General features: G+C 36.3%; 1 protein-coding gene across 5 annotated transcripts in view; it reads right to left on the reverse strand.

Moving 5' to 3' along the window:
• NCKAP1 (NCK associated protein 1) overlaps positions 1–22,577 on the reverse strand; it is a 58,355-nt gene that overhangs the window by 31,218 nt on the left and 4,560 nt on the right. Inside the window, exons 1-10 of one of the 5 annotated variants that reach the window (XM_039728649.1) lie at positions 17,085–17,147; positions 16,705–16,722; positions 15,476–15,586; positions 5,659–5,745; positions 5,405–5,461; positions 4,263–4,405; positions 4,086–4,176; positions 1,941–2,078; positions 1,232–1,280; positions 588–744 (exon numbers count right to left, since the gene is read on the reverse strand). In XM_039728649.1, coding sequence (XP_039584583.1) covers positions 588–744; positions 1,232–1,280; positions 1,941–2,078; positions 4,086–4,176; positions 4,263–4,405; positions 5,405–5,461; positions 5,659–5,745; positions 15,476–15,586; positions 16,705–16,722; positions 17,085–17,132 — 899 coding nt within the window. In that variant the 5' untranslated portion in view covers positions 17,133–17,147. Of the gene's footprint in view, positions 1–587; positions 745–1,231; positions 1,281–1,940; positions 2,079–4,085; positions 4,177–4,262; positions 4,406–5,404; positions 5,462–5,658; positions 5,752–15,475; positions 15,587–16,424; positions 16,494–16,704; positions 16,723–17,084; positions 17,148–22,577 lie in introns of those variants that run through there. The other 4 variants (XM_039728648.1, XM_039728645.1, XM_039728644.1 and 1 more) reach the window with 4 other exon arrangements.

The following is a 22,577-nucleotide window of genomic DNA, read 5'->3' on the forward strand; positions in this document are numbered from 1 at the left end:
TGCAAGTAAAAACCAATCAGATGGGGGATCAGAATCAGTAGCACATTTTAGAAAGAGCTGACGGGGACTTGAGAAAAGTTACAATGTTATAGCAAGCAGGATACAGCAGAAAACACACACCAGCTCCCGAGCAGAGCTAGATGCCAAAACTAGATCCCCAAACCAAAAATACTTTCTACTGAAGTGTCCTGGTGTTTGCTGCTAGAGGTCTCAACTTGGTTTCTGAGTTTTCATATAATGTACTGCAGAAACAGTGGCAGCAAGATGCAATTTTTCAACGAAACCCCACATTCGTAACACCATTTCCCTTCAGTAAATCAAGATTTGTGGGTGAGATCATTAATCTTAGAGACTTGCTATTTTAGAGAGTGATTCACCAGGCTTAAAGAACTGAGATAAAAAAAGGTGTGGTGGTTATGAAATCAGGCCCCTAAAACTCATGCATTAAAGAAACAGTCAAGATACCAAGCAAAAATGTTTGGGTACCCAAGCAGAACTTATACGAAACACAAGTAATCTGTTTGAAACAGTCCTTCAAGAAATATGGTGTTTTTAGCAGAGATTCTGAAAGGAGAAGAAAAACTTACCCTCTTATGTTTACAAACAAATCTTCTGCAGCTTTGTGAATATGGAACACTTCGTCTCGAAACAGAGCCAAGCAAGAGCTGCTTTGAAGTGCAAGTTTCCAAAGATTCAATGCTGTAGCATCACTATTGAGGATTCCGTGGCACAAAATAAATCCAACTTCAAAAGTTCACATTGATGTATGTCACAAATGAGATGCACAAAGACAGTAAGAGGACAGTGAGATGATTATGTATTTTGCCTTAAATAGTTTGTATAGACCATTAATAAACTCTTTAATAGCTAACATTTTCTAATAGATAAAAAATACCTCCCTCTCCACTTCTAATAGAAGTGTTTTTGCAATATTTGTGTGAAATTAATTACTTTATGCTGATACTACTTGACTACTTTCATCAGAATTACTGAAGCCCTCACTTCCAGTCAAAGTCTGGAACAAACTGATGACACACTCTATTCCAGCAGCACATGCTGAATTCTAGCTTCACTGCATGTTAGTACAAATGAAATTTAATCAAGCTATTAATTTAATTAATAGCTGTAATTAATACAGCTATTGTACAGTACAGAAAGTAAGTAGTCTTTTAAATGTTAACCAATTTCTTTTTTAATACAACCATGAGCTGTTTCAGAAGATTTTACTCACAAATGATCCATTTTTCCATTGCATCCAGAGATAGGTATTCACATGGCATCTGTTAAAAAAACAGTAATTTGTAGCACACTAGTTTTAAGTACTTCTTAGCAAAAAGGGACAAACAAAGCCTTAAATGCTGATCATAGAAGGCCACTGGCCACTAATAATGATTCAGTTTCAGCACTTCAGAAACTGAGGGTTAGAATATTGAGATTCCATACCCTCCAACACCTTGAACAAATTTTGACAAATATTTATTTTCAATAAACATTGTATTTAACAATATTCAAGAATTAAAACCTTTAATGGATACTAATCACAACCTGACAGCCATTAAAGCTTCCATTTTTAAAAGAAAGATAATCATTCATATCACAGCTGAGGCAGCAAGTGAAAAACATAAATGTTAAAGGAAGAACCAGTTCTGATTTCCAGTCTCCTGGCTCACAAACACCAGAGAGGGTACACAGGATTCCTCCCCTCTATGACTGCAGTAGTTGACATTGCTCCCCCTCATCTTCTGGTCAACAAATTACTGAAGCTGAAGGCATGAGTTAATGTAACAGAAACTTTACTTAATGAGAGAAAACTTTCCCTCTGTTCTAATCAGCATATTTACTTCTCTGATTAAAAATCACATATAGGTAATCCAACAGACAACTATTTTACAGCAAATCTTACTTAACTCTATCACAGAATGTAAATTAAAAGACCATACTGTGTCAGACTGTGCAGGATTAAGCATTGTGCTGGGGGCACTGATGAGGCTCAGCAGTTGTGCGTTTCTCCACTGGTCAGCTGAGAGATTCCGTCGAGGATAGACCATCTGGAGTGAAATCAGAGCATCTGAAAGGGACTACAAAGCAGGCTAATGATTAGTTTGAATGGTCAGTACTGCTTCATCAGCAGAGCTGTTTCCTCAGCATTATTACTAACAGTCATCAAAACATTTTAGTGAACTAGTTTTGAAATTAAACATAAGGTTAAATCCCATTGCACCTAGCTCATTTAACATATAAAAGACTACTCCAGCCTAGAGGAAGGATGCAAAGAAGCAACAGAGTTTGATTTCTTTTATTTTAGTCAGAGTTACAAAAATCTGAGTTCAGAATTAGAGGACATGGAAAAAAATAAGGCATAAAAGCCCTCTCACATACAACTGGAAGCTGTTAATTATTATTCAAGCATCCCAGTTGTTGTGTTACTCCCTTCCCTGCCACTTCCTTTAGTATGTCTTTCCCCATGGTAGCAAACTATAATTGTTTTTAGCAGATACTGTCTGCAGGAATATCTTTGCAGCAAATCAGGCTTATCTGGGAAAGTGTATTCTAAGTCTTTTCCCTGACTTTTGTATCTATACTGGTGCTTGAATGAATCCTCAGGGAGCCAGATCTGAGCAGTGTGAGAGCAGAGGAGGTCACACAGGCAAAAAACCCAAAGTCATCTGCAGAAGCTGATATAAAGGACTAAACAGCTGCCTGTTTGCTGCAAAGCAGTGGGATTACAGAATGACAATCTCAGTGTGCAGTTCACGAGAGTGCAACCCAAGAATGTTTCTGAAAAGATCCCTGACCCCAATTTATCCTTCTAGCACAGAACAAGCACAAGAGCAAAAATCAAACTGAAAGGCATCTTTCCACATGTGTCAATGGAAAGGACTGATCCATTTAAATACAAGAGCATAAACAAAGATAATACTGAGAAGTAAAGCATCTTTGCTAAAATGTGCACCAGAAAGCAAATGATGTCATTTACAAGTAATCCTAAGTGAGTTTTAACAAGACAGAAATTGTGGAAAGTATAACACCAATAAGATTACATGCAAGTTAGAAGTACTGGAAACTATTTCACTTCAGAGTACTTAAAGTAGCTGGAAAGCTCTGAACTTCTAGCAACAATACTGAGAAGTTTAAGGAAATTAAGAAAAATCTAGAAAAGCAACTAGAGAAGGAAAACACAACCAGTACCTAAACTTCAAAACAGGTAAAGAAAAACCCAAACCTTAAAAACTTTAGGTAATAACTTAGAATTTAACTTAAGGTACTCCCAAACATTCCAAAGCAAGTTGTAATTGTTAGGCAACTAATTTGCAAGCACCTAGAAAGTAATGTCTTTATAATAGTTGGTCAGTCCTGATCAGAGAAATCTAGCTTCCTTTGACAGAACAGCAAATCTAGTGCTAGGGGAAGTGACAAAACAGGATATACTTGGACTTTGGCAAGGCTTCTGTAACTTGTCCAAGATATTCTTACATGAAATACAGCCTAGATAAAACATCATGGAACTGCAACACAGTTCTGTAAGAACAGAAACTTAGAAACATCTGTACAGAAAGGACTAAAGGAATTGAGCTCCTGCAACACAGCGAAGGCAACTCAGCAGAGTGTCAGCTTTTGAGTACAGGAGCTACTGTTAAAGAGGCAGTGGTGATCTGCAGGATTCCCAGTTTAAGGACAATACAAAGCAAAGCACCTCAGATTTCAAACTTGAAAATCAAATTCATCTAGGACAGCAATCCAGCAAAACAACCAACTTTACAGAAACACTGTGAATCTCTTTAATTTCAAACTATAAGCCTACACAAAACACAGAAGTAGCTATTTTCAGATGACCCACAACTGATTATTTATTAATTTCTAATCCTTAGTGAATAGAATGGCACCTTACTGATGGGTCTTATCTTTCCTGTATTTCTGCAGGTTGAGCTTTTTAATAGAATATCAATCCCCAGGCCTAGACAGTCAAATGTCATGTAAAATTTATACCAAATGGCCTTTGACAAAACAAACCCTTGCACATTTACTTTTTATCTATGTTTCTCCCAATTAAGCGTACTGCGTGCCTGTGAAAAGTAGTTACATACTTTACTGTGAGGTACAAATTCCTCCATCATTTTCTTTAAAGGATTTTCATAATCCACAATCATCTGGCCAAGGCGTGGATATTCTCTGTCACTGAAAGCAACAACAAACAATTCACTAAGGTGTAGCTGTTCCTATCATTAACATCATACAAGTCTTTTATACCATGCATTTTTTACCTTGCTCCATGTGTCATTTCATGGGCATAGTTATACAGTCCAATGATAGCCTTCCTTTCTTCAATTCGGGACAGCAGTATCATCAGAGTTGTGTAGGTTATAATCAAATCTAGGTAGTTCTTTGTTAAATCAAAGTTTACAGTCTAGAAATGAAAACCAGTAAATTACCATTTAAAAACTTTTAGAAACAAGCATAAAACATTTTTCCTTACATTTCCACCAACTTTCAGCATTGTTAAATACAATGGGCTGTCATTTGAACAAAGTTCTTGTTCTGATTATGACTCTGTATAACCTTAATTTACTCATTCAGATTCCCAGAACTGTTTGCACTTATGAAAGCAAAGCATCCAAATAAATCCTTCCAGGCTCATGTGCCACAGATTAGAAAGGAAAACTTTTCTTGTTTACTAAGCAGTCAGCAGTGCCATGCCTATGAAGTGTATGTTAATAAGATCCCAATGTAAAGGGCTAGCACATATCCCACTGGCCTTGTAACATCATTCCACAGAACACACACCTGCTCTTTTCTCACATTATGAAACTAAGTTGGCCAAATTTAAAATAATGACAAAAACTAATAAGGTGACATTAAGAACACTAAGAAAGTTGAAACCAACAGAAATAGGTGTTGGAGGCTTTATTTTATGGTTTTGGAGGCTTTTTTTCTGTTTGGTGGTGGGTTTTGTTTTGGTTTTTTTGTTGGGTTTTGCTGATTTTTTTGGGGAGAGCTGGTGGTTTTAAATATAAGACTTTTAGATGCTTTTGTAGTTGCTTTAGTTCACCCCTAAAGTGACCTCCTCACATAGCTTAGGCGGACACCAGTAACAGACTTGTCTTGTGAGTCTCACAAGGCATAACCATACAGATGACTAGGAATTAACTTGCAGATGCAATAAATCAAAAATTACTGAAAAATGTTTATGTTTGGCAACAATAGTGTTACTACTGTCCACCAGAAGCCTACTAAGAAAGGTCTGTCTCTCTATTATAAAAGTTAGAAATGTGAACCCTATGTTGTTTTTATTTCTGTTGCATTTATAACTGGAGATGTGATGTTTCTTGGACTAGCAAAAGCAAGTTCTTCTCCCCACAGGACTCTGAATAGAAACATTTTTGAAAATTTAAACCTAGAAACTTACAATATCAAAGAAGACTTGGCAAACATCAATAGTGTTTAGCAGCTCACAGACATGGTCCTTGAAAAACAAAGGAATAACTTTAGTTTAAAAAGATATAATTAAATCACATTACTACAATTAGTAATGGAGCTTCATTTTTTTTCATTTGAAGAACAGAGCTCCAAGTTCAGCTATTTCATTATAAAGTGTTATTTAATGTAAAAACTACAGAAACCTAACGTGACAGAACAACTTACACATTGGTAATGCCTTACCTTAAATTCCATAACATCAACGAACGTGAAGTAGTATAATGCCAGGTTCTTCAAAATCTCTGATTTTTCTTTCTGGAGCTGAGCAAGCTGTTGCTAAAAGAGAAAGATAAACATGCACACTGTTCTTAGAAGCTCTTGAGAAGACTGCTGCAAAGTAATACCTGTGAAGCGCAGAGAAGCCACCAGGCTATGCAAAGAAGCTGTAACATGGTTTTCTAACACTGAGGTTCTGTGTGTGTCAAATACACAGTTCTCAGCACTGATCATTTTAACAGCTGCCCACTACATTTTGAAGACAAAAGTTACATTAGTACACATTAGTACCAGAGTCATATTGTTTAGCTCAGCTAGAGATGAAAATGGTAGTCAGGAGAAGTGTTATGTTATCACATATGTATAATTTGCAAAAGCAGACCAGTACATGAGCACAAATCAGTATGCCAAAACCAAAATAATTATGTTACTTGAGGTGGAAGAAAATAAGGTGGCAGGTTACAAACTTTACTACAGAAAAACATTATGCTTTTAAATTCTGAACTTACCAAAAAGAATATCCAGGCAAAGCCACGTTAAGCATGCAAAATAAAATGTAGATACAAACATAAAATACAGTAACGGTTCTTTGACCAGTTCCATATAAACACAATAATACATTCAAACAAAAGCAACAAAATAAAGAAACATAAAAGAAGCAAAACACTAGCATTAGACACTTGTGGATAAAATGGAAGAGGCAAACATGAATACAAAGGTAAAATAATTCACATGGATTTATTTTTATATATATTTTAAACAGACAATTAATACTATTTATTTTTAAAGATTTTCTGAAGGAATAAGATTGATCACTTAGACAACTGAAAACACAAAAAAGCAGCTGTTAGTGAACAGCCATTCTGTTTATGTATGACAGTCTCACAGCACTGCAAGTATCCAAAGATTTAACTGGCAATATCCAGCTACAAATTACATCTCCTTCCTGATAGAGGAATTGAAATGAGTTAAAGTAGTCACAATAGGAAAAAGTGCCCTCCAAAAATCTGCAAGATTTTAAATTAAAGATGATCAAGTTAAATAACATATTTTTCTCAACAAGAGCAATCAATTATAAGACAGATTAAAAAATTGCTTCAAATCAATTAGTTTGTTTTCATAAGAGGTTAGAACTGAGTATGCTTCTTCAGCTCACTCTTTTTTATAAAGCTGTGCTCTGTATTCTCTGTTTTATGTAAAGCAACAAAATTCCTCTGAATTCATAAAACAAATTGCCTGGATCACAACTAGGTGTCATATGTAAAATAAGTTTTGCTTCTCTCCTCTAAATTTTTAGAGGTGATGATGTTTTAGAAGTCTTGAGCCATAACACTTTCATTATTGCCAAGACAGGAATAGACAGTTAAGAGCATATCAGAATGGCTACATTATAAAATACTCCTGCCTACTCTTAAACCATGGCAAAGAATTGGACTTTGAATGCCTGCCTATATATTATTTAAGTCTCTTCCACACAGGCATGAGCTGAAGCTTAATTGAAGAGGTGCAAGTACATTGTGTTTATTTTGTAACTTGTCCTGATAAATCTCATGCACCGGGAAAAAGGTTATTCCCATTTAATCTGCTGCCATACAAAAACCTGTTTTCAAAGCCCAAAACTTGTATTTTGATCCTCAGCATGAGGATTAAAGCTATACTTTTTCCAGCATACAGCTTTAACTTCAACTTCCTTGAGCTCGGAAAATGAAGCATGCAGCATCATCACACAGACTCCAGAGCTCCAGGATGTCTGTGCAGCTCCAGCACACCTTCAGACCAGCTCCTGCCCACACTTGGAGCCACTCCAGAGGAAAATCTGCTTTCTACTTTCAGGACTGCTCCATCAGTCAACAGTTCTTACACAATGAAAGCTCAATTAAGATGCATGGTTTTAATTTTGCACCCTGGCCTTAGCACTTCAAGCATTTCTTGCCAGTTTGTAGAAGACCAAGCAGAAATAGAGGGTTTTTCTCTGTATAGCCAATACAAGGGTGACCCAGATGAATCTGAAAAGTCCTTTCAAGAATTTGCAGGAAGATATGACAGGGTATGATCCACAAGTAAGATTATTTCTAGTGCAAAGAAAAAACAAAACCAGAACTCACTACCACGGCACACCCCCTTAACAACATTTTTTCCACTGCAATCCTAAATCATAGTAAGCAAGGTGCAATGCTAAAGGAGACTCTCAAGATTACAGGTTGCTGTAACTACACCTATTTTTGGTATAACAGCAACTGAATGGGCATTCCTGCAGGACATTCCATTTCAAGCTGTAATACATGAAATGGGGAGATACGGCAAAAAGGGAGATGGTGCTGGGAACTATAATCACAAAAGAATTAATAAATTTTCAGAAATTCTGCGAAGCTGTACAGATTGTAAGGAGTTATTTGCCACACTCAGCTAAGGATTATGGAATCACTGCTGTGCATTCTTATCTTGTTACCCATGTTCACAGAAATATTTACACGTAAGTGATGCTAAAACTTTCCTAGAGAGTTGAGATGATCGTTCTTTGAATGCTGAGTGACAAAGGGGTCAGTAAACTCTTATTTTAAATAGTAGTGCCAAAATAAAACAATATATAAACCATTATATCAGTACAGGGCAAATAGCCCAATTTATAGAGCTCAGTCTGATCAGTGATGTTTAGAAGAACAGCTTACAAGCATGCAGTGTCTTGGATGTTTATTTGCTTTTTTGTCATTCAAGAATGTGGGTGTAACTCTTTGCACAACCACAGCATTAAAACTTTCCATTACTAATTCTCTAACATCTGTTTATAAGTTGCTGGTGCTACATTGATTTGCTTTTTTCCTTAGCCTGCAATTCATTATTGAAAGTTTCCAATAATCAACAAAAGTAGGTATATCCTGAAATAGAATATACTGAAGAAATAACTCTTTAAACATCAAAAGATTATTTTAACTATAGCTGACTATGCCTTGTAGACTGGTTAGCTGTAAGTGGTTTACTTATTCTTAGTGAATTTCAAGTACAAATTATACCAACAATATTTTTGTTGAATGAGGTGAATTAGATTCAAGACCTATGAAAACCTGTAGAAATTTCAGCATAATATAGCAAGATCAAAAAATTGACTCTCAAATAATTAATCTGTGATGATTTATTTTGTCTGTTAACAAAATACCACCTCCCTGATCATGTTTGAATATTATTTATAAATAAGAAACAGTGAAGCCAGCACTTTGTGAATATAACACCTACAGGTGATCTTGAACTTGTGCCTTTCCTTCTTTATAGTAAAGTACATTAAGAGAAGAAAAAAACTGGAAAAATGCAAGACAGCCTCACTTAAAGCTTATACGAATGGCTCAGACAAGGGAGAAATGATGCAACCCTGGCATACTAATCATGTGAATAAACACCAATTTAATACAATGGCTCACGAAAAATATGAGACAACTAGAAGTGGTTGTTCAGAGAGTCTTATGTGTGTAAAAACAAATGGCACACCTAGTCCTGCAATTTTTTATCAAGTTTATTTGACTGGTAGCAGCAGCATGTGAATACATGTCTTATTTCATGATCTGGAAATAGAGAGTATGAAGGCGAATTTTCTGCTTCTTGTATCAGTGTGATATTTTTCCTGCAAGTCTGATCATTAAACACTTGTATTTTTTTTCTACAATACAACACCACAGATATTACCATGTCCTCACCAAAAATCCCATCAACTCAATCTTACCAGCTGGAATGAATATAAGCCTCAAAAAGCAGTATTATAAATTCTGACTGTTACATTTCCAGAGAGAGAGATAAATCATCACTGTCAGTATTCTTACTGTCATTTGTTATACTCACTATGCTTGTCACCTATAGGGTTTTAGATGAACATTTGAAAAACTCAAATAATTTGAACAAAGTTCTGTGTCTGCAAAATCCATAGCAGAACAGCAGGGAAAGATAGAAACATCTAATAAAAGGAAAAAAAAAGTTTTAAATTCTGTAGATTAACTCTGCAATGATGGATGTGTCCTTGGTTTTCTTATTTCCAATTAAAAGCAGTTTCTGAACTACTGTGCTGCATATAAAAAGATAAAATACAATATTTAACATGTTTACTAACTAATGTGTGTCTACCTACAAATCCATTTTAGTCTGTTTTTGAGTTTCTAGCACTGAGTTAACTGTTTTGAAAAGGAAAGAGCCACCTGTGATGCTCCATAACTGTTAGTATTCCCAGGGAATTAATAAGGGCAGACAACAGGAGCAGGGAGGTTTCTCTTTAAAAACTGATCTACCTCTCAGCTGTAAGAAAATTTCCCCATTTTCGCACCTTCATCTATAATTTTTGCAATAGTTTTGCAATTCATACGATTTTTTGAATGCCATCTCAGTGGGATATTTTTTGTTTGTTTTCTTGGTTTGTAAGGGCCAAGTTCTTAAACTGTCAATCATTAAAGCAAAGAGTTTTATGGATGAAGGAGAGGGTAAAGTGTTACACACATTCACTCCTCTGCAGGTATTGCAGACTATGAAGCAACGAGCAAGCAAAGTGATTTACCTTGGAAGTGACTTGTATGGATTTACATGACTTACAGCAGGGTTCTACAGTGACTTATTACAAATAATGATAAAAAATACACTTTTTGGATGCTATTCTGTCTCTAATTCTGGCCCAGCCAAAGGTCAAACCAAGAAAATAAACTTTGCAGCTGACAACAGTTACTACTTCGAAAAAATATGTTACATTATGAGAATTCTGTTTGGTGAAACATTTTGAAGAGATTTCAGGATTTCACATGACCTCTTAGAATTGCTATGAAAAAAATGCTCATTCACAAATGACTGTTAGACTGAAAAACTTTATATACTATATTCTGTTATATAGGATACTTCATTTTAAGTCAGTCTTACACCTGTAACAACTGAAGACATCAGACACACTGCTGCATACAAAACCAGCACAATAAGTATGGCAGCATCAAAACTACCTGGCTGAACAATTCCATTTTTGAATGACTTTTTAGTAAAATATGTAGATAAAACTTTATTACTTGTAGATGTTTTGCATTTTCTTGTGAAATAAACTATCATTAACATATTCTATTCTCAAGCATAAAACATCTTAACTGTTCATAGAAAGCTGAACAGATAATAACTGCTCATCATCTGACTTCACTAATGCAGGGGAAACATCCATAACCTAAACTGCTGCCTCAGTGACCTCTGGAAAATTTATTTCTTTACCACTATCAGCTCCCTGAGCAAGAACAGAGGTGAAAAACCAGCTGTGCATGGCACCCCTTACCTGGAAAAGGTTTTAATCTTTATAGAAAAGGCCACTTAATTTTTATGGTGGAATTTGGGGAGTTGGGGTTTTTTTGCTTAAGCAAGCTGGAAGTTATCTGGAAAGTAAAGTCTTCCATGCAAGAGATCAAACACTCCAGAAAGGTGGAGAAAAATATTACCATTTCCTGAATATGGGGATAATTGAAGTTAGACTTAAGAAAACAGCTGTGATTAGCTTTAATGACCATATAATTTCCTCAAAAATAAATGACTAGTGAAAAGGGATTACCAATACATGAGGCAGCAGAGCTGAGACTTCAAAGTCACTTTTCTAGAGATAACAGTTTCTAAATTATCTTCACTAGTGCTATGAAAATTACAGCACTAAATGCTTCATTAGAAACAAGCAAACAAATAACATTTTCCTTGGTGACCTGTAGCACTTGCAGGGTCGAAAGAAAATTCCAAAGTCACTTTTCCAGAGATAACAGTTTCTAAATTAATCTTCACCAGTGCTATGAAAATTACAGCACTAAATGCTTCATTAGAAACAAGCAAACAAATAACATTTTCCTTGATGACCTGTAGCACTTGCAGGGTCGAAAGAAAAAACTTTGAAAATCAGGTTATTATTTGTATTAAGTGTTCTGAAAAAGACTAATTACTGGAAGCACTTATCACAAACGAAAAATCAAGACTGGTTGTGAAGTGTGAGTTTTAGTTTTTTTAATAGGAGAAGGCATTTAATAAAAGCATGCATTAATGACTTCTAATAAGCTTTAGCCAAGGAGGTGCAGACACTCTGTGCCCACACCACCTCTCCCACATCCATCTAATTTGCTATGTAACCAGCTTGTTGTGAAGTGAAACTGTGAAAGACACAGGAGGCAAACCAAACACACACTGGGATCTAAAAGGGAAAAGTCAAAAATTCAAAAAAATAGAGTGAACTAATTCAAAACTATAGATCCTAACACAGGTAGACTGGAAATGCTCACACTGTTTGTCCTCTGCTCCCAAGTGATCTTATTTCCAGTCCCCACAGACACAATACAGCAGAAAATTAGTCAATACAAAACACAAATGGAATTGATATGGACACTGAGAACATACCTACTGGATGATGAAGACTAGCTTTACCTGGAAAACAGATCTTTCCCTCACTAACCATACACTTAGAAACTTCAAAATGATGCTTCATTGCTTCATGGGTCTGCTTTGTGCTAAGCAATGACTGAAAATCAGTTTTTTCCAAGAGAGATGTAAAAATGTAGGTTTTTCTACAAGGAAATTGCTGAGAAACAAACCAAGATATGTTCAGGAGAGAAGACAGATATTCTCACTACTTGTTGTATGTGATGTTTGGGAAAGCAGAAGGGGGGCTACAACTTCATCACACAAATACATGGAGCTTTACCTACACAGGCAGCAGATTTATCAAATCCTACTCACAAACTAAAAAAAATTTCTGTCCTTCTCTCTGCATCTCCTGTTCCCCATTGTGAAGTATTTTATTCTGGTTTTAAAAGGCATTAAGTATTAGCACTGACTGAGAACAGAGTAACTTTTAGGTCCTACAACATTTTTTTTTGAGTTCACTGTGACAAGAACCTCACATGTATCCCCTTATAAGAAGATGAAGTCTAAAGAGCCATCAGAAAAATCAGGCTGCTTCTGCATCCCTTACTTTGGAACTTCCTTTCTGAAGTTAGGCCAGGAAATTCAGTAACAATAAATGCTACTGAGTCAATACAAGCACAATCAGATCACTCACCTGACCAAGAACAATGGTGCTAAAAAGTTTTTGGAAGCCATCTGCAGCTTAGAAGGCTTTTTCAAAACAAAGCTTTAGTCAATTAAAAATAATTATAAAGAGTAAAGCTCCCCCAAACACAGAAGAAACTTGCCTTTCAAACAGGACTCTATCTATCTTATTTGTTTCTCACTTTCTGAATCCTTCAAATTTTTGTTTATATTATATTTTTGCTTATTCCTTCCTTTGTAGGTTATTTCATACAGTGTGCAGCAATACCACCCTGGTGGCCTATTTCATTAACAGTTTCAAGAGCCATGTCTTCAAACTGCTCAATTTCAAGACTGTGATTCACAATGGTTATTGGAAAAGAAAGTGCAGGTGTAAGACATGACAGGGCCTGCCCTTGAACAATGGGGGAGTTATGAACTGATAAGGTGCAGAGGTATCTATAATTAATCCTTTGGAAGATGAACTACTCCATTTAGTTTTCCAGCCTGATCAGCAAGGATTCATCAGCCACTTCTCTGTTTGAACAGTCCAAACTTTCAGTACAATACAGAAAACCAGTAACTGTCAGACATTGCTCTGATGACTCAGCACCTCAAACACTGAAGGAGGAACAAACCAGGAACTCGGTTTTCCATGGATAAAGATGTAAAAGATACCAGGAACAAATCTAACAGAATTACTTGTTTCAACAGAATGAAAATTCATGCTGTTCAAGATCATCTGATTACATCAAACACTGCTCATACTCTTCAATCAAATAAAACACTGTAGATGACAATACCTGAGAAAAAAAACATCTAAAATGGGTTAAAAAAAATCAAAAAAGCTGGCACTACCTATTCTCTAAAACTGAATGCAAGCTTGTTCAGCACCATCACCTACTGACATGCTGAAAGCACAGGTACACAGTGCTAGGCAGGGGCAACTGCTGCACTCAAACATACAAAACCCAAAACCCCTCTCTGAAAGGGTGTCCTGGAATTTTCACTGCAAGGAACAAACACAACTTATGATTTCTTAGCTATTTCTACTGCAGAAAGCCTTTGTGATATTTCTTTAACCAAAGTGTCTCTGTTCCAATTAGCTTCTTGCCCTTTTAAATCTCTGATCACCCTTATTTTTTTTGGGAGTTACAACACTCTATGGGAAACATCTGCAAAAATTAAAGTGAAATGCCATCAGCTCTGACTGCAGGACAGACACCCCAGCTGCCTATTGCTAGAGCTCAAAATGCTGCTTTAAAGAGTGCTCATCCATAAGGAGAGTAGGCTTTTGTCAGCTCTGTTTAATAAACACAGGCCTGGCTGGCTCATAGTAAATAAACACACAGCAATGACAAAACATTGTGAGTGTGTCCTATTTTAGAAACTGGGATTGTCAAAACATAGCAAGTTTTCTTTGATCTCTTTCCATAAACTTCACAGCAACAAATCCTTAAATATCTATCATTAGGTAAGCTCCAAATTCATAATCAACAGCTGGAAGACATTTAAAGCACACATGCAGCTGCATTAAGTAAATTCTTTGTACATTATCTTTTAATAGTTGATCTGCCACCCAAGCTTAGAGAATACAGAAGCATTTACCAAACATGGTTTATCAGATTTACTGTTTTTACATTAATTTGATAAAGAATTTCTATATTTGTTACTAACACTCAAATTCAATACAGAGATGAGCAATATTAAATAGTGCAAAGCATGTACAAGTTTTAAAGTGAAAAAGCACATTGCAGGGAAAAAAAGGCATATTAATGAAATTGTTTCCTCTATAAGGTAAAATTTTCTTCTGGTGTCTTTGGTTTTTTTCTCCATTGGTATTATGGCAGACATTACATACAAACTTGAGATGGCAATGTAAAAGAAACTAATTCTTCTCATTGCTATCACCCCTATCATTCTGCAGAAACCTGAATGCTTAAAGCAAGCCTAAACCTCCCAAACACACAGGCAGGCACTTGCATGCAGGGAACATGCAAACCCAACACCTACCTCCACTTTCCACCTTGGGAAAGAAATGTAAGCAGGTAAAACAAACAACTTAAGGGCCCCTGTCTTTCAAATTAAAACAGGGAAACAAGTGTACATCACCTGCCAAAATGCCTGCCTCTAGCCTAACAATTACCAAAAAAAGGCTTCAAAGTCAAGTTCAGCAATACTGAGCCACTCAAAGGTAAAACCTAATTTACTTCTGCAAATGAACTCACTATATGAGGAGGAAACAATTTTATTTCCATAATTTTGTACTTCACAATGTTTCTCCTTATGTACTAAAGCATTCTTTACTCCCACAGGGACTGACTCCATAGGCAAGGGTACCAGTAAACACAAACACTTCTTCCCACTTTGCAGACAGGTGTTTTTTACTGATCTGCTGGTTAGGACACATCACAAATAAAGTTATGCAACTTTCATCTTCTGCAATCCGTCTAATCACCAGGACTTTCTCCTGTTAAAGTAAGGCATTATTTTTCCAAGGATTTCTTCCCACTGACAATTCTTTGAAATGGCATAGAAGAGAGCAGGCAAAAAGAAAACCAGAAAGAGTCCTATCCTAACAAAAGCCATCCAGAATTACAGTAAAATATTCTCTCCTTAAAGATGATAGTTCCTTCTCAAGTATCCTGCCAGACATTTGAATCAACAACTATATTCCAACTGCAACTGTCAGCATCAGATGCTTTATAGGAAAATGTAAACCTCTCAGATTGTGCTGAAAGGGTTGTGAGAAAAATAATTATACAGCCATTTGATTACTTACGTTGTTGTTGCGTGTTTCTACTGCTGGAAACTTCCTGACTATGAATTTGACAGCAGATTCCAGGTTTTTGTCAATAAGATAGGATGGTTTGGCTTTGGGGTCACCACATGCCTATAAAAAATACAATACAAAATGAAGTAGAAACACAATCATCCATATAAAGCTAAGTGAAAGTTGCAAATCTGAAGACAAACTAGAAAGATTCCTCTTTTCGTTTGTTTGCTTTTAGTGAGCAGGTGATAAAATGAAAGGCAAAGTGCAGGGACTGTCACAGCTGAAATATGCAATGGGAAACAGTACAGAGATGCTCTTCTACTGAAAAAGATGCATGGAAGTATCAAAGCAGTTAGTGCAGAACAGCAGTGAGGGAAAAAACTCAGTCCTAAAAGAAGGAGAAAAAAAAATGTTTCCTTTTAATGCTATTCCTGGTTTGAGGTAGTATTGTATTCATCTGGAGTTAACAAACTGTTAGAGAACTCGATCATGTCATCATCTGTGGAGGACAGTGCTGGGCACATTAAATGATTAAACTATCCTTTGTGAAACAAAACTAAACACCCCACCACCAATCTGCATTTAATTTTTTTCCACTTGTAAATGTAAGACATTTCCATCCCACAATCAAACCACCAATATTTGCCTAACACAGTCTACTTCCTTAAACTGAACTTTTACTCGTGTTCTTTATTCCGACAGCAGCATAGGCTGAGCTTTAAAAGCAGCAATCTAAAAGTTTCACTAAATTTTGATGCCAAGTCCCAGCTAAGTGTTAGGTCTCTTAAATGACTTACGTAGAAGATCAGCACAGCTTCTCTGGACAGACACCTGAGGAAGCACCTACTGTTGCCAGCTCCAGTGCATGCTGCCAGACACTGCTCTGCTACTCTGACTAGAGAGCCATGCCACACCACTTCATTCGGAGTAACACACTAAAAGCAGCGTTACTTACATGACAAAATATGCGCTCAAACTGTACTTCTCTCAAATATTCATTTAGTTTCATTTTCCTCAGAGGGGTTTGCAAAGGAGTTTCACGTCTCATGCAAAACTAAATTACATGCTAGGCGTTTCTACACAACAGAGTGAACTCAAATGACAACTCATTTAAAAACTTTTCCACATTGATTTCTATGACCGAGTTGTGGACTGTAGAGACAGAAGTCATGGAGTATGAGACCGATTCTGAAAGCGGGCAAGCGGGCAAAGGGAAGGTGAAAAGCTTTGCAAACCTTCCAAACTTGTCCTTGCTGGGAAAGCAGTGTAATAAAAAGAGAGAAAAATTACATATAAACAAATTACTCTTAAATTCTAAAGTATTACATTTATGTGAACTAATACACTATTACCTACATCCAAGAGAACATTACAACCATCTGTTACTCTAGTCAGCACACTTTCTACTGGAAGTTGATTATTCTAATACTCACAAACAACTTTACACTTACTTATTAGAATTTTACTATTGTGCAAAGCACTGTGAATATACTGAGACATGTAACTACTAATAGCACTTCCAAACTAAGTTCAGGTGGAGAGGGAAAAAAGTAAACACACATCACATGCAACTACAGGGGAAAAAAGGAGAGAAACTCAGTGAAGTTTTACATACCTGAAAAAGAAACGGTAGCCAAGAAAAAAAAACAAACAAAAGAGTCATTATTGAAAGTTTCTAAAACACCTACCAGCAGTACATGACCATCATGATGTACACTCATGTACTATTCTGACATCAAAACACTCATATTTACTAAATTTCCCACAAAGGTACTAAACTTTATTACAGCATCATATCTATAATATAAGAGGAATTTATAATGAAAATAAATTCAGCAACATCCATGGTACGTTAGATATTAAATTGTTGCTTCAATCTCCTTAGAGCAGCAAACCACACATGTGAAAAAAGAGCTATTCTGTACACACCTTAAAGTCTATGCAATTCAAAAGTACAAACTATACTGTAAATAGGCATTAAATATTCAACATAGAGCTTCAAATTTATGAAGTTTTAATTAACTCCGTGTCATGGGTGTCAGAACCTTTGTCAAATTATTTCAATTTGTTGTTCTTGCCACAACACATGTAACTTTCTCTACTAGGAGGATTACTAAGTAAACAAGTTAACTGACACATATTCATCCCCTGTGTACTGTTACTGCCCTGGTAAATTCCACCATGGTTGCTGTTATACAGGAGACAACAAATCTGCCACTGCTGACTTCATAAATTTTTCAGTCTGAATTGAAACACTCCTTTCACACACACTCCTTATTTTTGCTAGAAACAGATGTTTTCCTTCCTATAAAAGGTCTTTCCATCTTCAAAACATTTACTAAAACTTATGTTCTACCCCAGTCCTTACACTCACACTCAGAAGGAAACAGAGATCTGAAAACATCAACATGCACATCCTCCCGTGGCTTCAGGAACTCAGTCCCCAGAGAAGACAAGTGTTCTCCCCAGCCTAAGCAGCAATCCTCTCAATATATGGGAATATGCTCCTTCTCTGCTTCTCCCCATCATTTGCTAGCTGACATCACACTTGAAGCAACTCTAACTCCTCCTACTAGTGAACTACACTAGACTGATCAATAAATAAGAAAATTCCTGCCAGATGTTAGAAGCATCCCTCACACACACAATTCCAGCTTCTAGGAAGCTGTACCAGCCTACCCAGGCTGAACTGAAAGAGAACAATAGATGTCACCAATAGATGTCACTGAACGAGTGGGTAAATGCTTTTTCCTTCACTCTCCCATGTTGCACAGCAGCTCAACTCCTTTCTAAGAACTGGTATTAACAGATCTAAGAAGCAGCTGTTGTTGCATCAATAGTTTTTATCCATACAGTTACCTGCATTCAGCATCACAGGTAAAACAGTCCCATAAGTTAAACCTCTCCCAAAATGGTGAAGAGACTTCAAACTCCTCATAGTTTACTCTATAAAGCATAAAAGAATTAATATGCAAACTCCAATCCTAGTTTGTTAACTTTTGCACAAGCATGAAAGTGTGGTAAGACAAACAGATTTTTGCTCTAAAAAGAACAAAGGCATTGAGGGCAACAGCCTTAGAGTGTAGATAAGGAATGCAGTTTTTTTCTCTTATCAGTTGAATTAATCAATACAAAATCTTTTGTGAGTACTTTAATGGGTAAGAACATTGTGGTAGAACATACAAAGGCCATTTGCCCATATTCAGCTCTCCAGTATTCACACAGAATTCCGAGCACCAGCCAAAACCAGTAGCCCTTTCTCAGCCTCAGATAGCACTTTTTTCCCCCCATGTGGGTTGCAATAACCATTCCTCAATTCATTTCTTATTAGGAAAAACCCCACAACCCAGAATTATTACAATTTTGAGCATTTAAAAGACATTCACCAATTAAAAATGTTCTTACTAGCACAGCATTCACAGAATACAGTTTTGAAGTTATGAGATTCCAGCTGCTTAAGCCCCAAAATATTATACTTAAAGAATCTCCCAGCAGTCAACTCTAAATTCTTTTGTATATTACTGAACAGCTGATAAGCAGCTATGCTGAAAAAGATCATGCAAAGTTATGGTTAGAAACTAATCTACATAATTCTTAAAAAAATAATGGATTCAGATGCTGGATTTCTTCAAGTTATACAGCATTTCTTTCCACAGATCTTTAGAATGGTACCCTGCTATGATAAGCTCTCAACTAAGTAAAGTCATTCTGTGCAACTACCAACAAGAACAATATGATTTCTGCAGTTAAGTTCACTATTCACAATAGTGATTTGCTATCAAGCTTCAGAGAGTCAGACTACCTGCACTATTTGCACATGTTTAGGCCATATGTTTTGAATTAAAGCAGCATTTTCCTACCTACCCTACTGAGGTAAATAATTATATTATTATTACAGAAAATTCAGATTCTCTTCCTCACTTGATGCTGTTAGGTTCTTCTATACTAACTTCACTTTGAAAATTAAGAATACTACACAGATCTATACTTTCTATGTTGTGCTCATTCAGAAGCAGCCAACAAGAAAACAGTCAACTACAAAAATCTGCTTAAGGCCTACATTTAACATAAGTGGCCTCTAAACAGGAAAACAAAATCCAGTTCAACTGCCTTTGGCCCAGAATAAAGCAAGACTAATATACAGCAAAGAGACCTTTTGCCTCAATACTGTTACAGCTCTCACTGCAAAAATCTAAGTTTAACATTTTACTTCCTACTTGAGGGCAGAGGATGTTGAAGGAGAAGAAAAAACATCAATCAACAAAATTACTATACAAAATTACATGCAGCTGAAGTGGCATGAAAAAAAGGAAGTTTATGCTCAGGTACAATCACTGTCAGCATTCAGTGCCTCAAACTTGCATTTAAAACCCCTGAACTTCACTCATGCCCACATCAACCTGTTATGTGCCCTTGAATAAGAGCACTGGGAAGTATCACCTGAACTACATGGCTTAGGATGGTAAAAAAATAAAGCCTAAATATCTACTGTATTATGGAAAAACCTATTATTTATTTTCTTTTGTTGTTGCTAAACCAAGCTATTCTAAATTAGCAGCAGGGCTGTCTCCCAATAAGAGAGAAACAAGGCCATTTGAATTAAAAAATTTGTATTTTTATCCTCCAAACCACCTACACCAGGAGATTATTATAAACCATACTTTGCAGCAATTTAATGTATTTATTACTTCAAGAGATTTGCTGTTACTGCAGAGTTGAGATAAAACACTGCTAAGCACAGTTCCACTTGACTGTGACAAGATACACCAAAATAATCTCAGTCAACAAATCACTTCACCTTTCAATTTCATTTACAAATGAATCTGCACTACAAAACTGTGAATTTAACAAGGAAATTGATGGTATTTCAAAGACAGTAAAAACTATGCCATTCCCCAAGTTAGTAACTTGGATTAGTAAATGGAAATTCAGGATGCCTCAGACCCCAAACCAGGAAAAGCTCCTGTATGTTCCATTTACAGTTTATTACAGCACTTTCTTTTGAAAGGCCAGAAAGGCAGCACAGTAAAACTGTTCTTCCCTTGGCAGAGCTGCTGGCATTAAAGACTTCATGCTAAGAAATATCTCTAAGTTTGCATGCTGTGCAGCCTGTAAATTATACTAAATATAACAGTCAAAGAAACATTCAGAGACATTTCCACCGTTAATTATATTTTTGTAGGATAAAACCTATTATATACTCCTTGTTTCTGCCATGCATTTAAAACAATTAATATTATGAACTCACAATCTCTAATTCTGAAAAAGCAAAACTACTGAGAAGGAAAGAGAGGGGAATAAACAATAAAGAGCTGCTTTGAATAGTGGTCCACACTACATTTGTTTTAATATTTCTGATTAAGCCCACCACAACAACTTGACTGTATTTTAGGTTGTGGAAGCCTAAGTTCTTTATTAAACAGGCTGGTCCCAGATGAGTTTTGTGAATAAAGCTTTGTCCCTTTTAAAGTCTATTCAAGAAGTAGTTGACAAATTATTACAGTTTAATACTTTTAATGGCTAAAATTTAACTGTCCTAAACAAGCATAGCTAGGGGGACCTTGTACTAAGTAAATTACATTACTTATGCTTGCAGTTACATAAATGATGAAAGGTAAACCTGCATTTTGATACACATAATGCTAATAGTTTCAACCAAGATCTGGAAGCAGAAGAAAATCTCCATGTAACTACTTTATGAAGAGTCTCTAAAGGCCTTGGACATATCCAAAATATGGCACAAAATTATTAGAAATTTAACAGCTGTTGTACTTTCTATTTACTAGGGTTCCAAATTTGAAAGATACTGCACCTTCATATCACTTCAAAATTACAACTGAAGGTGTTACAGGCAGCCCAGTGTTTCCTAGATCTAAGCAAGACATCTTCCCTGTGTTTATTCATTATTTGCTATGCATTGAACCCCAAGTACACATCTTACTTTAAATCCTAGTGGATCACTACTCAGAAATTCAATGAAATAAAATGTAAATTCATGTGAAATCAGAAGAAAAGACTAGAAAGGACCACAATAAATTGCCTACCTACCTCTCCTGTTCCAAGGTAGGATCAACTGTACCTGTGTTGCTGCTGGGATATGTCTGCCAAATCTTTATTTACTGGTCTCAAACAGGCTACATTCAAAAACATTCTCAGTCTTTTCAAATATTCAATTCAGTTTTCCAACATTTAATTCAATCCATCGGTTCTTGATCTCTGGTGGTCATGGCTGGATGGCATAAACTATTCCCCATCTCTCTACTGCAGTCCTAAATTTTTACAAATTTGTATTACTTATAAGCTGACTTGAAAAAACATTCCCATTTTTTTAATGGGTGCAATTTTCTGCACTACTTGCCTCTATTATTTTGCCCTGAACTTTCTCCATTTTGTCCACATCTTCCTTGAAAAGAGTGGTCAATCAGATATGTTCTCAATGAATCTCAATGAAGGAGATGTAGAGCAAAAAGACTACTTACTTTTCCTTCAGATTATCTTACCCACATTTGCATTACCTCATGCCATCCCTGATTTTTTGCAGTGAAATCTACCTGGCTCTTGTTTGCCTTGAGATGTCCCTAACCTTTCCCAGCTATTTTCTCCAGACTTGACATCTCATTACTTCTCATTTTGCCCTTTAAATTCCACTAAGCACAAAACAGCTTACCATCATACTTGCTCAGCCACCTCCAAGCCTGTTAGACCATACCTACAATTGCTAAGCTCAAGCTGAATTTCAATTAGATTCTGTAGCTTGCCCCAGTTTCCTACATACAAATTTATTAAGCACACTGTAGGTGTGATCTAGGTTGTTGAATCAAAGAGTGACTGGAACCAGAGGTAACCCCAACAAGACCCTGTGGATCCCCCTCTGACAAGGAGATCTTCACAATCATTCCCTAATATGGTGATCCATCTGCTTTCACCATCACAACTTCATCCAGACTGCACTTCCTCAGATTGTTCAGGAGAACAATCAGATGAGGTCACGTCAGCAGCCCTGCTAAAGTCAGCATGTAAAGCATGTTCTAAGCTGTCCATCCTGGAGTGACCCATCACCTTGTGAATGGATGGAATATACTGGGTCTGACACTGCCTGTACAGTGAT

Source organism: Passer montanus, unplaced genomic scaffold (genome assembly GCF_014805655.1).
Source record: "Passer montanus isolate IOZ18808 unplaced genomic scaffold, ASM1480565v1 scaffold66, whole genome shotgun sequence".
NCBI lineage: Eukaryota > Metazoa > Chordata > Aves > Passeriformes > Passeridae > Passer > Passer montanus.